Source organism: Achroia grisella, unplaced genomic scaffold, assembly GCF_030625045.1.
Source record: "Achroia grisella isolate CSIRO2021 unplaced genomic scaffold, CSIRO_AGI_Agris_v1 utg544, whole genome shotgun sequence".
Taxonomy (NCBI): Eukaryota; Metazoa; Arthropoda; class Insecta; order Lepidoptera; family Pyralidae; genus Achroia; species Achroia grisella.
Genome location: NW_026712929.1, coordinates 1,612,427 through 1,628,919, shown reverse-complemented (window position 1 = coordinate 1,628,919; position 16,493 = coordinate 1,612,427). Strand labels below are relative to the sequence as shown.

At 30.8% G+C, this 16,493-nt stretch overlaps 1 protein-coding gene across 3 annotated transcripts; it reads right to left on the bottom strand.

The window, feature by feature from the left end:
• Nucleotides 1-10: 10 nt before the first annotated feature.
• LOC131847924 (RUN and FYVE domain-containing protein 2) lies at nt 11-16,184 on the bottom strand. Of its 3 annotated transcripts, none has more exons than XM_059197644.1 (14): nt 15,918-16,184; nt 11,386-11,564; nt 10,792-10,901; nt 9,875-10,082; nt 8,884-9,062; nt 8,491-8,627; nt 7,928-7,986; nt 7,359-7,484; nt 7,039-7,179; nt 4,989-5,086; nt 2,208-2,349; nt 2,016-2,090; nt 1,226-1,462; nt 11-675 (listed from the first exon to the last, which is right to left on the bottom strand). In XM_059197644.1, the coding sequence occupies exons 1-14, from the start codon at nt 16,087-16,089 to the stop codon at nt 550-552; spliced, it is 1,989 nt and encodes a 662-aa protein (XP_059053627.1). In that variant the 5' UTR covers nt 16,090-16,184; the 3' UTR covers nt 11-549. The 3 variants fall into 3 exon arrangements, with proteins under 3 accessions (XP_059053627.1, XP_059053626.1, XP_059053628.1); XM_059197643.1 differs by lacking the exon at nt 15,918-16,184 and adding an exon at nt 11,948-12,407; XM_059197645.1 differs by lacking the exons at nt 11-675; nt 1,226-1,462; nt 2,016-2,090; ... (1 more) ...; nt 4,989-5,086; nt 15,918-16,184 and adding exons at nt 5,097-5,807; nt 11,948-12,407.
• Between the last annotated feature and the right edge of the window lie 309 nt (nt 16,185-16,493).

The window sequence follows — 16,493 nt, the reverse complement described above, 5'->3', positions numbered from 1 at the left end:
ATAAAAGAAAAGATTAGATTGTACCTACAGATTTCTGTGAGCTCATAATATTAACACCAATAGTCTAATTGTTTGCCAATGCAGTATAATAAATAGCATTTAATTTTGCCCTATTGCGTTTGAAATAATTTAACTTTCTTTACATTTACACGCTTTGGTCCCGAGGCATTCGCGAGAACTTTATGAATAATTTGGCACGCTATAAGACAAACACTGATATCCAATAGCATGAGTATAAAAGACATTAGAAATATCATGAAAAAATATTATATCATAAATTAAAATATACTATCGTCATATTGACGATCTTAATGTAGCAGCAGTTTAACACAAATACTGATGGTCGGGAATTCCAAACGCAATGCAAACATTTGTGTCGATGAGTAGAACTTTGTATGTACTTGGGTAGAAAAATTATGTATTTAAATATTTCTGAGTTTTAGTGCTTATTGTACAAACGCTGCTTAGACGCTTTGGGACTACCATAGAGGCTGAGTTGGTAATTTTTATTTTTATTTTATTGTAGTCATACCGTAGTATAAGTGGTTACTATGTCAGCCGCACCTCTGCGTAACAGGCATCGCAAACTCGCACCGGTTTCGTGCTTCCTGAAAGTGCTACAGTTTTTTCGCTGCACGCGCCGCAGAATATATGTCCACAACGCCTGCAATGATGCTGGAACAAAAGGACTGAATGTTTATCAATATTTTTAAACAACAATGATCCGAAACCAGATTGATTTTTTGTTATTGGAAAAATTTAAAAGTTAAATTGTAAAATAAGTATTGTAAAATAAGTTTATCTTGTAATAAATAACTTACTTAGTAATTGAACTTACTTTTTACTTCCATACAAATGTTTGGGAATTGTCATTAATTTAATGGGTGTTTGTTTTATAGATTCATTTGTACCGCTTTTTATTAAAGATAATGTTTAGGACTTTTTAGTTATCCACTAGTTTATTATATTCTCATAATAACTTCCCGATGGAGTATGTCAAGAACCGAGAGTCTACGAAATAAAATAACGTCACACCAAAAAATAAATATATTGGATGTTGGTGCCATACAAAGTGTTTTAGCCGATCTTTCAGATAGTGCGACTAAGTGAGCAATTTGCTCACTGAGAAGTGATGTAATTATCAGTTTCAGGGTACAATGGGACTGGCATGTGTTTTTTTGTAAGTTTGTAAAAAAAATTATAAAAAGATATTTTATAGATGTACCTTTCGCCTAGTAATATTGAATTCCTTAGCACAGGCTGTGCATGCAAATGCATCTTTGTCGCTCGTCCAATTTGACGCGTTGTCTTCGGCTGTTGTTGAACTAGCTTCCTTTTCTAGCATTTCTGCTAGCTGCAGTTTGTTCTCACTTAACGTAACACCCATTTCTTCTAATGTTTTTTGTGCCTCACTATATTGCGTCTTGAGTATGTGCTGTTCCTCTTGTAATGATACATACTTCTAAAATATAAACGAAAATAAAAATAAAATATAGTTCTATCGGAATATGGGAAATATGGATGCACTGTTTTTAAATAAAAAGCGAATTCGTGCTACACATTTACTTTGGCTGATCCCGACATTTTACAATACAAACTCCGCTTTTACAAAATGCACAAAGTACGTTATAAACATCCACTACAAACGTTATAGATAAAATAGACCAAAGACTATATATACTACAAAGGGAATGGATAAACAAGCTAACAGTTCATCTGGTCAATAGTCATATAGTATGTGAGGTAAGTTGACATAAACAGAAACAGAGGTATCTGTATCAAAATGCATAGGGATATAGACGGTCACGATTTCTGATAATGTAACAATTTCAAACAAATAAGTGTCGTATCTGATGGGGCATTAAAATAGCTGTCCAATGCGATTGCTTTTGTAATAAATAGTTTTTCATATACTAATTTACAACCACACAACAAGCCACATAAATGGTGTGGGTGCTTTATATAGAATAGATACAAAAATTTTGCCAACTACAGTAAAAGAAAATTTGACTTACCTGACCAATAGATTTCAATGATTCTACTTCTTGTGTTAACATCGATATTTTGTCACGATCTTTTACCATTGAATCCTGAAACAATTACTGATTTTACGACTGACTGTATTTGACAGTTGAGATAATGTAATGTAAAAATTATTTAAAATAAACCCTTGAATCTGATTTCTTAGATGATTATGGACAACCTACTTGCAAAGATATCCTCCATTCACGTTCTATTCTCAAATCTCCTTCAGCTGCAAGAACCCTGGTCTCTGCCGCAGCAGCCTTCTGTCCTAAAGTACGGGCATTTTCTTCTAAACTTTTTCTTGCTGTCTTGTCCTCTTGGAGCCTAGAGATTATAAAGTTTGTTCATGTAAAGACAAACTAAAATAATATACGAATTTATATCAGCAATGTAAGTGCACTGGGTAGCCAGATAAATTTAAAGATTATTTAACAAAATATAATAAGTATAAAATTTTCCTAATCTAATCAAATTCCAGTTCAGTTAAACGCTCTAATAGCAAAAACATTTTATTACATTAACAAATAAGTAAATAATTATATTGTTATCACTAAGAAAATAAATTTAATGTATCGGAGATAATCCTTATCCATTGTTTAGGATGGTCGATTGAAAAGACACAACATAATGTTAGAATTACAACTGAGATGTCTAAATATGTACATATGTTAGATAAATAACTTTTCAGTGAAATTCCAAACCCATGTAAGCTAATGTAAAAATATAGTGACCACAAGTTTGTGCAAGTGATTATTTAATGTGTGTCTAAATCCCCCATAATGTTAATGTACAGATGTATTAATGCATATGTCCTATTTATGTGCTATAAGCTGTTGCTTTAATTAAGCAAGTCTTATATCTTGATAGTTCCAACTCACCTTTATATGGTAAATTGCTATGAATTTTTATCTTGTTAGGGAATTAGACGTTGCAAATAAAATTAAGAAAATAGTACTAATATTTTATAAGTATAATATAAATATAATGTTAAGTCTATATCATATATAAGAAGAATATGTTATTCAAGAACAAATAATGAATAAATTTCCATTAATTGAGACGAATGGAATGATTTCTAAAATGAAAATTATAATGTGTTAATGAGAATTTTTTATATATATAATGGATCACAAATATTATTTATATATTTATAAGCATAGATTTTATGAGTGAGCTTTCAATTTGAAATTAACATTACAAAAGCATGCATAAACAAACAGGTTATAAACAATGGCAAACCTACACAATCAACATAAAGTAAAAACAAGCAGTTTCGTTGTTCTTGTGTTCAATAAAATACCGTGTGCGACTGAATATGCTTTATTATAAATAAGGCTTTACATTTCTACGGCCTTGGAGTTACAAAACTATGAAAGTAATTATTTGTTTACTAACAAATCTGATGCTAATATGTCAACAAGCTTACACAATATAAATTTCTATAAAGTCTTGATTTTATATAAATATAGTTTTAAATGATAATTGAGATCAAAATTATAACAATTCAAATTTAAAAATATAACTATTACATTTACATTTCATAATACTCTCAATATCACTAGAAAAGTAAACAAAATACTTCAAATTTTCACAATTTATGTATTGGAAATTACTCTGCGACATATGGATACATTTAAATGGATTAAAATAATTATAATGACGTCTTAGAGATATAACTCTACATAACTTACAGAAAAATATAACAAAGAAGCTTACTGTAAACTCATATTAAAACTTTCTAACATTTAAAATGTGTTAAGTACTAAGAAATAATCAACAAACCTAATTTGAAAACACAACAAACACGGGGTCCACAGCAACGTGAAAGCTAAAGCGACATTAGCATTGCCATTGTAACAATAATATAGTAAATATAATCAAATATACAAATATCACACAAGAATATCGAAATACTGATTCGAGTTCTATCCGCTTTATTCATTGTGATGGTTTGCCAATATAAGATGAATGGAAAGAGTTACCATAGACTATATAATGTGTAACGAAACGAGTATATGCAGTAATTAATAAGTCGAAATCCAGAGATAGTATTCGTAAAACTGAAAAACATTCCCCAAGATTGAAATATTAAAATATCTGTCAAGTTGTTATAAAAATTGTGTTATATGAAGGATAAAAATTAAAATAATATTTATGTCTTTATAGTTACTTACGCATATTAGTTTATCTCAATAAACGCAGACAAAATCACGAGACATAGCTATATAAATATATATATAATAAAATTATATATACTATATAAAATAAAATTATACACTGTTAAACTGGATGATCAAGTTACTCGCTGTAACTTTATCATCCAGTTTAACGATTTAGCGGAATATTAAACACTATTCACTTTGAATCAGTCCAGTAATACTTAAATTTTTGCACCTGTATTTTTTCAACAATTTGTTCCCGATTCAAATGTAAAACTTCGGAATAACAAACTTAGATTAACATTCTTATTTTTTGTACACAAAGATTCTTGTACATATCCATTATATTTGCGTTTGTACATTTTACGTTAATAAGAATATTGCTTTACTAAGTTTTGCGACTTGACTTGCGATGTTCACTGCAGCGACCATTTTTCGGAAATATTATAACATAAAAATCGGTATATAAACTTTTATACTGTATTGATAAACATCGTAATAATACTACACACAAAATTAACAAAAAAAAATCGAAGATATATTTAATTAATCCAATATACTCATTGGGGAATTCGGTCGAGCTTTACAAATACTACAAATGCATTTCGGCATATTTAATGACTGTTACATCTTTTTTATGATGTAAGCCGTGCAATGTTCACACCTATGTGCGAGTAGGTACAGATATGTAAAGCGTTACATTAATCAGCGTTACGGTACGTCGAGGCACTCTTTCAATCCTTACGAATGATGCAAGCTCTCGCCTGCCAGTTGCGGTGTTATAGAAAAATATGCAAAACCTACTTCTCATCTAGTTGATGTATCGTGCTGCCCATTGATTCAGTCTTTGCTTCCAATTTGGCTATTAGCTCTGTTTTATGTTTCAAGGAACTTTCACATTCCTAAAACAAGGTCAATAAAATTTAGCTGAATTAAAAATACGAACGAACGATTACAGCTTGCATGATTGAAGTGTAGGATATTGGTTAGTACAGCTAAGCGGAAATATACATAGAACCCATAATTTTATAAAGCACAATAACATTTACGTATTTAGTGGTTTATAATAATAAACAAGGATTATGACAGTGACTTTGAGCTTGAATAATATATTGTATACTGGAATAATAAGCATCACCATTAATACAATAAACAATATACCGATGTCCAATAATCTTACATTAATATATTCATAAAAGAGAAATACCACCATTAAGGGCGAGTAATGTGGAAATATATTTTAGCGATGAAATAACATATTTAATTATCAAATATTTATCTACTTCTCAATTACTCTGCCACATGGTCTAAACTTTTGTCTTTACTGTTATTTTTTCGAAATGGTGGTATCTCCTGAAGGTTTAGTCGTTTGTTGGGCGGACCTTCATCCTTCGACTTTGTACTCTTTTGAGCTGCGTTACTTTGCGCTTTAAGTTTTTCTAATTTTTCTCCTAGATTATGCTCGTTAGTGGTGGGTGATCTGAGAGCTTTGACTAGATCATGGTCGGGTCCTAGGAAGTGGTTATATTTCTCAAGGTTGTGCAGTATTTTGCCAATTTGCTCTGCCTTCCCCTGAAGCCTGGATACCATTTCGCCCTTCTGCGTCAGTTCCATCTCGCATTCCTTTCGTACGATAAACGCGGCATTGATAAATACAGCATTGCATTAGTATTATGAATACGTATATTATTATAATTGCATAGAATTCAATTTTGTTAGTATAGAATAATATATATCAAAGCAATAATAATATTATTTGCTAATTTTATAATATGCTTATATAAATGCGTATAAATATATTTAAAGGAGCAAATACATATATATAGAACATAAATAACTTTTGTAGATTGGGACAATAAAACCTCTGTTAAATATAAAAGCCATTCACAACCTAACAACTATAATATTAAAAGTAAATACCAAGCTTTAAAGAGCCGAATGCTGTTATACCACTATACGTGACAAGCGTTAACGAGTTATTCACCGTTAACTAAAAATATATTCTATGTAAGGTAAAGTAATGCTCTATTGTATGGTTTACTGATGTCTTTGGTGATATCATTGCAGTTTTTTTTATTATTTACAATTAAATATTTATACGGTAATAAGTAAATGCTTGTCAAATATATTAGCATGATTAAATATAAATTGTTATAAATGATGATTACAATTAATTAACTGCTTAAGTAACGAGAATGTGTGGGCGGGAAATGAATCTTTTAGTTTAAGCACCCACACTCATGAATGGCCTTCGCAAGGCATCGCTGCTATCTCTCATAATTCTAAAGATATGTGCGAACGCAGATTTCTATGGAAGCAATGCAATCTTTTGTTTCAATGTGATACGTGTATGTTATATTCAACTATTTATGAATCCTAGTTTTATATTAAATTTGTCGGAAAATGAAATTTCTTTCATATGTTAAACTGGCGGGATATTAAAATATTGCAAAGCAAATCAATCTTTGAAAGAAAGATTGTTGAATGAAGATTACAATATCATTGTACATTACATTATAAATATAAACATTACATTTGGGATATTTTGTAGGTATATAGATATGTGAAATTCTGACCTAATCTTTTTACGTTTTATATCAATACATATTTAATTCGATATTTTGACAGTTTTTAATAGGAAATATATAAAAATGAAATGGTAGGTCTATGTATATATTTGACGATTTTTATGTACAAGCCAGGAAGCGACAGATTAATGGCATTTCATAAGACTAAAAAAAAAGAAACTTGCTAATAATTGACGTTTTAAGCGTGATTGGTCAACCTTGATTGGGGGTTAGAAGGGTACAAAATCCTAAAGAACTACGCGTGCTAGACAGAAAATGTTGCTTACCTGTAACTTTTTGTACATTTCTAGGTTAATTAATTTTATATCGTCAAGTTGCCTCCTCAACGATATGATTGTGTCTTGTTTATCGTGTATATCTTTCTCTAACAATTTCATAGCGACCTCCATTTCGGCTTTCAATGAAATCTGAAATTATAGATTTTAAAATTATATTTATTCATTAATTAACTTCAATCAATACAAAAATATGTCACAAAAGGCGGACGTAATATAATATTCTGTGGAAGTTAAATTTTATATTATGTAAAATATTACTATGCTAGCTCACGTGCTATGTATTTGGAATAAAAGCGAACAGTATGTACCTGTAAATTCAATTCTTTTTCTAGTTCCAAATTTTTCTTTCTTTCTTCCTCTAATAATTTTCCTAATTCGCTGTCCTTTTCATTTTTTGATTTATCAGATGTTGTACTCCTCACACTACGTTTCTCCTGTAAATTGACGATGACCGATTTCATTTAAAAGTGTTAGTTATTATTATTATGACTCTCACACATTCTGTGTCATATGTTATTATTATAAAATTCTAGATAGGTCAGTGTGTTATCTGTACCAATATTTTTCTATCATTGTATCTTTGATATCAGTTATTAATGACTCAGGTCACTTAAGATAAGAGTAACTTATGTTGGTATTGAAGTTTAAATAAATAAAATCATATTTTATGATATATGGAATATTGACATATAATTCTTATTTCCATCTCGTACACATCCGAAACCAATATAAAATTAATTTTAGTTTAGCACTTGAACAATTAATCAGTTGCAAAATATAAAACACTGTAAATAAACACAACAAAATCGAAAGTTTCCAGTCCAAGGACGTCTATAGTACCTGTAAATGTATAGTATATTTAAACAAACACCTTTACCTCTTCATCAGACTGCAACTCTGTCACTTTCATTCTAGTGTCTTTGGTTATGTCCTGACCTGTAGAAAAATCGCACGTGTTTAGACGATACGTAAATAAACACAGACTGACAGTGGTATGTTTGGAATAGGTATGAAAATAACTCACAAGTGTACCATAGCGATTGTCGCGGTCGAGTTTTTGTTGACGAATTGCCCATTAAGAGCGCGCGTTGAAGCATAACGGGTCAAAATTGCAATAAATGTTAAGTCATAAGTAACAATTGAATGAAGACGCGGGCGACAAGCGCGGCATACCAATGCACACTAAACTAAATGCTCAACGTGACTCATCCGATTGCAAGGTGTCTAATCTATGGAGCCTACTCAGTTTTATTCTAATGAATACAATATATAATTAACCGCAATTTGTCATGAATTTATTATATGGAAACACAAAATATAATTAGGTATATAGGGCACACTAACGAATTTTATTTTTAGTAATATTGGTTTATCAATCATCGGGTATAACAATTAACAATACTATATATATAATATTATGGTTAAATAATATTCTTTTACCCAAAGCGTGTTTGAACTGATTGTTTTCTTCGACCAACTGAATCATGGTATTCTTGGCGATCGCCAAATCTTCCTTCATGAGTGCATTTGTTGTGGTCAGACCTTCAACTTTGGCTTGCAAATTTGCTACAGTGGCACTGAAACAATTAATTTATTTCTCTCATATACAGAGAAGTATAACGACTTAATTACATCGTACATACAGATAATGAGGATTGTATTTTTTAACTAAGTTAACTTGCGTAATTTATCATTTTAATTATGATTAAAAGTAGATAATTATCGCGTGGGAAGTACATGCTGTTATTACGTTTTCACATTTCTTGCTGGCTATAATAGTGATATCGGTCTCTACGGGGAAAGTACTACTACAGTGTAAGTAAGAGTACTCACTTCAGATGTCGGTTCAGTTCTTCGATATAATTCTTTTGATCTAACATCGTGTTAATATGGCGTTGTTTCGGTTCATTGTTCGTATTGTTTCCATTGCTGGACAAGTCATTGGAAGAGCTGCCACCCCGAAGGTATAAAGAGAAATCAATAACGCCTTGTTGACTGTCCAAATCTTCCTCCTAAAGAAATTAAATAAATAATGACGTATTAAGAAATATTATTAATACTTTCGATGATCGCGGGTTCGATTCCACGCACGGTACAAACATTTGTATTTACGAGTATGATTGTTTGTATCGGTCTGGGTGTTTTCTATGTATAATAAGTATGAATTTACGAAAAAAAAATATTAACGATGTATCAGTTGTTTAAAAAAATATATTATTATTATAAGAAGAATAACTGTCTAGTACCCATAACACAAGCTTTAGATAGCTTAACTTGGGTCTAGATGGCGCTGGGTAAAATATCCTGAGATTATTATTGTTATTATAGTAATCTTAGTAGTAATTGTAAACTTTTGTAGTCATGTTTATTATCAGACGGATCGTATCTTATTAATACGTAAAATACTTTTACCTGCGATAATTTGTTTACTGTAAATACTATTATAGATTTTGAAATTACAGTTTCTAACTTATAAGTATCTACATATATCCTTAGAGCATTTAATAGGTATAAGTACAAACAGTGTAAAGATTAATAAAAAATATTTCACGTATTTCAGATAAATACAATATATCTTTGTATCCTAAAATAGAACTTAATGTCAGCATTTAATATATATCAGTGAAATGATAACTATTAATAAAATTAACGGAGCTCATTATACTTTGTAGTATTATCGGCTTACCAAACAACAAGGAGTAAAATATATTGCGTATGTTTTACATAGATAACACTTTTGATAAATGTAAAATAAAACAATGAACATTTGTGCAAGAACATATTTTTAAGACTTAAAAATAAGTTAATAAAGATATATTAATACCTTGACACACAAATTGCAGTCGACGACATTTAGGCCCACGAGTAAACCGGTAATAATGACGGCTTCCTCATTCAACATCAATGCGTGTGGTTCAAAGTACTCTTCCAACGTCTCCTCGCGATGCTCTAAAAGTATTCTTAGATAATCCGCAAGTCTTTTCTGCATTAGAGCCAATCTTAGCCAAGCTCGAGCACGGCCCATTGCGGTCCTAAAATGTTATACATTTTTATTGGACTAAGAACTATTTTTCAATTAGGGAACTATCCGTTGAACAGATAATGTGGTAATTTAGGCTTAATAAAATAGGTTTATAATAATATAAATATTTTTTTATGACTACAGCATTTTCGATATCCTGTTATAAGTAAATACGCATTAAATTCAATATAAATAAATTGCATGGGAGTTAATAATAAATGTTTCAATATTTAGTATCCATAGATATCTATATGTTAGTACTAGCTGTGGCTGCGACATCGTCCGCGAGGAATAGTGACCATAGATACCATTTTTTAGTATTTAGGCTAATTATTTTACAAATATGAGACATATGTACTTAAGACACGTACATGAATAGGTACTATAATAAGCTATTTGTATTGTTTCACTGTAAATAGTTTAATAATAATTTTATAATTAAATAAACAGAACAATGATCAAAATAAAAAAATATATTATAAAGAGACAGAGAGAGCGGATTTCATCATGAGGTAAGTAAACTCCGGAACTACTGCTTAATAGAAATTCTTTCTATTAAGCAGTGGTTCCAGATATTAATACAAAGTTCACAAAGCAACACTCGGTCGACGCCGTGCCAGTAGTGGATAGGCAATACATTACGTAAACAAATACTACTACATACTTATGTAGTAAATTACACGTGGGCGCTATTCAATACTAACAAATTGATAACTTACTTGACTGTTGGCAAGTCTCTAATACTTGCGGTGATGTCAGCCGCCTCTGGCGAATACTTTTCGACCATTTGCAGAATATCCCACAGTTCTTTCTTGGGACCAAGAAGACCCTGCATATATTTATTATTTTAAATTGTCATTAATTTAAAATATAAATTATTGTTATTAACATTAAGTAGGTTGAAATTAATATTCAATACAAAAATATTTCGTGTATTATGATAAAGTACATTTCGGACACCATAATCAAAGAATATTTTAATAATTGTATCGAAGTAAGCATGTCGAAACTGCTCGACGGTAGAAATTTATTGCAATGTGTGATAGGATGCTTTTATATTTTAATTTTATTGATTCATCTTTTTTGGTTAATATAATTTAAACCTTGATTGTTAAAAAGTTACTATTTATTAGCAAGTCCATTGATCATTCGATATTATAGTAAGAATTTTGGATTTGAGTGATTTTCAAATGTACAATTCGGTAGAGTAGCGTTCGTGACCGCTGTATAGTCGAATTTATACTTTCAGAATAGACCCCATGAAAAATAAAGAGCTTGTTCATTGTTGTTCATTAATATGTAACCTTACTTACCTTCTTGGGTTTAAGTCCATGACGCATTACATGCTCGAGAACAATGAAGAAATGGTGTAATGGCAAATGGTCGCTATCGAGCATACGCCCGTAACGAAGCGATTGTTCAATTAGCTCCTTTACTATCAACTTAGAGATGTTGACGAGATTGCTACGTTCTATCACTACTGGATCCCGAGCTATAAAAAGAATCAAAATTGATAGATATATATCCCATATACGCAATATATATAAATTAATATGAAAATTAAAAGTCCGGTGTACATTAATATAATTGTTTTTTTGTTGAATGCATATTAGTTTTAAGTAATGACTAATTGCAATAATTTGTTTTATAGTCTAAAGGTAATGAGATTTATTTTTTATAACAAGAGTATTAATATGTTCCACATAAAAATACAAGAAACCACATTTGATAAAAGAATTGTTAAATTTGGTTTGGTTTGCGAAGACATCGCGATTTGTCTGATATACAACAAACGGAAACTTTATTTTTAGTTCATATACTTTTAATAAATGACCACCAGAGAAATATTTTTTTGAAACTATTATCATTTGTTACCCATTAAGGAATGCATAGGGTCGTCAGGAGAGGTGATGACACCGTCAGACGGGCGGATGTAAGAATCCTGCATATCCATATCATGCAGTTCTTTCAAGCAGAGCCACTCTCCGTCAACAGACACCCGAAAGTTGCACAGATATATGGTGTCCTGTGCTCCAGCCATATCGGCGTCGGGATTATCACCGTGCTGGAGGTTGGATGGTATTCCCAACTCAGGCAAGGGATCCACCCCATGTAAAGCAGCAAGAGAACGCATAATAAACTCGCAAATAAACTATCAAGCGAATAACAAGAACTCTATTATTAATCTTGATCACTTTTTTACGTTCATTTCACACACAACACACAAATTTGAAGGTCAAACACAGTGGTTGTGTGATAGTGACTTTCACAATTCGCTTTATAAACCTCTCTTCGTTATAAGTGCACTAAATCAAAATGGATTACTGATATCCAGTAGGATTATATCTGGAATAAATAAGTTTTGCCTTAACGTAAAATCTTGGGTAACGTAATTTCCTGATTATTACATTATACTGTATACAGGAAAATATTAATACATTATATAGTTTAAAGATGGAATAGAATATAGCTTTCCAAGTAAGTTTCCATACAAATATTGATTTCTCCTTCTCCCTACTGGCGTAGTACGTCGTCACGAGAGCGGGAAAATCAATACTTGTTGCCAGCACTGCCATCTATAGGCGGGGCCAAAAATTATCTTGCTTCGAGTTCTAAGTCAATGAGGTATGAAAAAAATAGAGAGGTAATAATAACATCTTCAGAGATTAAACGACAGATGTAGCTGTACACTGGCGAAACCGCGCGTTTTTTAAAGCGCGACATCTTTACCAATCTCCGCCGACTATTATTTTTATAATCAACAGGACTTTCCTCGGTGTGAACGCTATTCTAGTTTTCTAATGATTGAACTGAGTTTTTTACTTGGTTTATTATTGGAAAACCTCGAGTGTCATAAATACTTTTATTTTTCCATCTATCTATAGTACTTTAGTATACATCTCTAAAGCTACTTATATACTAACAATAAATTGTTTAAGCAACATTAATTATTCTCTTAATCTTCATCTATGACATTTGGTTAGCTGAGCAGGAACTGGATTATGACATTTGGGCAAACATTAAGCAACATCTAGAGGACTTAAGCTGGAATAAATCCTTATGATTAAAATACATACGTTTCAAGAACAAATCAGCACCAACAGTTATTGTGCTGTGTTTTAATGATATAATATGTTAAGCCAACGGAGAAGTAACTTCTCCGTTCGTCTTCTACTATCTAGAGTACGTTTAAAACAAAAGCAAAAAATAAATATATCTATTACAATATAACAGGAATAAATAAGTTTTGCCTTAACGTAAAATCTTGGGTAACGTAATTTCCTGTTTATAATATGGAGATTAATTCTGGATTATTACATTATACTGTATACAGGAAAATATTAATACATTATATAGTTTCGCTATAAAATATCATATTAAATCCTCGCACAGTGTAAACATTTGCATTCATGAATATGATTGTTTGTATCGGTCTGGGTGTTTTTTATGTAGGTATATGTTTACAATAAAAATCTAAGTATTTAGATCAGTTGTCTAGTACCCATAGTTCAAGCTCTGCTTACGTGGCACTAGATTGTATCTGGCATTTACAAAGGGATATATTTAATTTACTGTACACGACGTTGGCGAGGGGTTTCAGTCCAAATTCTACCATTGTATCTTAATTACTGTTTTCTATATTTAATTTACATAATTATCCAGCGAGAAAAACACACTGACAGATTAAAAAAGATGAACAAAAATAACATATTCTGAACTCATAAAGGAATTTATTTATTGGTCACTTTCATCTCTAATCAACCTTTGGGCTTTTTACATTCGATAGGTATATTTATGATTTATTTATAGATAATAATCTATACATAAAAATAAAATTGGAGCGTCTGTTTGTAATATTGAAATAACCGTATTTTACTACATGCATATGAATATAAATAGGGTACATACACCAAAATAACATTTTTAACAATTGTTTGTCTGTCTGTTTGTTCCGACTTATCTCTGAAATGGCTGGACCGATTATTTTCCATAGGTAGATGTAATAAGGACTAACTTAGGCTACTTTTATTCTAGGAAAAGTCTTTTATTTTAGAAAATTATGTTAAATTCCACACGGACGAAGTCGCGTGTACAGCAAGTAAAAAATATACTTTGTGGTTTATACATACCATTCATAATTAGGGGTATAGACCGTAATAACAGACATGAAAATGTCAATGATTTACAAAAAAAATCTGAATTCATAAAACATTGGATCTTAAAAGGATTTCAACTCGAAATGAGCACATAACATACCAGTAAAATATAAATAACCTAAGTAAAATCATTTACTATCAAAGTTCTATAAAATATGGTAATATACTTTTCCTAGAATCTAAGATATAAATAACACATAGCGCCATCTAGTTCCTTCAAACCAAGCATTTTAAGTAGGTATGTTTTGTAATACAGTTTACAGATATAGTAAAATATATGTGCTTGTAATGTACAGAACAGTATATTAGGTAATCAGTTATTTAATAAAATGTACCATTATGTACATTAGTACCATAGGTATGTTATTCAGATATCATGGCATGTAACTTTTTTACTAGTTTCCTTTGATTTCCAAAAGTTTTAAAATCAAATTGGTTCAGCATTAATGAAGATAAAAAATGACAAAGAATTGAGAATCTTCTTTGAAGTAGTTCTTATTGTGAAGGAAATCAAAAGAATTTTAAAGATCAGATTGGTGACTAGTACACTGCATCTTCACCGCAAACACTTGTGACGCAGGCATAACATAGGGTACAATATCACATGAAATGAAATGTGTAAGATAATAATTATTACACCTGCATGAAACACACAGGACACATTTCAGATTTCAGTTACTAAATTACAGGATTTCATTGTCCTCTGGAATGTCAATGAAAGAGCGATATCATGGTGACAAATGATAATGAAATGAATGTATTTCTCCTGCATGTTTATTAAGATGGGCCCTGCATACCCTTAGGTATGTCATTAGATATTCTGTCATTCTTATTACAAAAAAAAGCACCACACAGTGTGAAACTATATGAAACTTGTACTATGTTGTCATACTCTAATAACAGTAGACTTAACTATATTTGGAATACTATATTAATATTATTGATTGACAGATTGAGAACTAAAAGACAAACCTGAATATTTTTTTGTTAATTCAGTTATATTACATAATACAATATGGCATATTACATAATATAATACGCATTGGGCGGCCTGTACACTGCCAAAAAAATATTATGAACACTAAGTCATATTTCTTGGAAAATTAACAATCTGAAATAACAGAATTTATTGGTTTTTATTATATTGATATATATCGTAATTTGTGGCGCTTTTTATAGCACTTGAAAAAAATATTTCAATTTACAATTACGATAACTAATTTGCTTAGTGTCTAGCAAAATTTGCAATTAAGATACCTTAACACTTAAAGATATTTGATTAAATTTTCATCAAAAATAGTTACTACTATATTCATCTAATGTATGTATTTCTCCTGATGAGAAGGTCCTTAGATATAATGTGAAAGACCTAGCAGGCAACAAGAATACTCATTTTTTACATACATACAGTACAGCAGCGGACAGGAAATATTTTAAATTTAAGTTACAAAAGAAACAAGTTTTACTAATGTATAAAAAAATCTATAAAGCCTTGCACCTTAATTACAGGGCTGATATTTACAGCTCTACAGGTAGCTCTAGTGGGTTTCTGCAATTCTACATCTGTAAGAAAGCTTGGAATTCCTATACAGCTAAGCAAGAGTTTGGTTGTCGACTGTTGACGATCCTAATAATTATGTATATGTGTACACAAACTTGACAATTTGACTATGAATGTATGTACTTACTCTTGGAACTGTAGAAGTAGGAGTTGTCGGGTCTCGACAACAGCAGTTCCGGCCATTTGTCATCTCTTGTGGAAGAAACAGATGGAGATCTTTCAAAGAACTGAGATTTCACTGAGGTTGTTGACGTAGTTGGTGAGATATTTCCCTCTTTATTTTTTGAAGACGATGCCATAGTAGACTAAAATGATTAAATAAAGGTTTTATCTAAAGAATAACATTTTGTCAAAAATACAACAACAATGGAAATAATAATAAGAGAAAATAGTGGACGCGTCAATGTTATGTCAAAACTATGTCATTCGAAATGTCATTTCTTATACGTCATAATATTAAGCTTTACGGCTTTGGAAATCCCTAGATTATTTTACATTATATTATTGAGATCACAAATGATTTACGAAATAATATTTAGTTTTGAAATAAAATAAATACACATGTATAGACAGTACAGAGTACGAATGCCAACCTCATGATTGAAATCTAGTTGCTGCGCGATGTAACTAATTTCGCCAAAAGCCTTAGTAAAGGAACGACGTTGATCTCAACGTCGTTCTTTTCTCGAATTTACGCTGAACT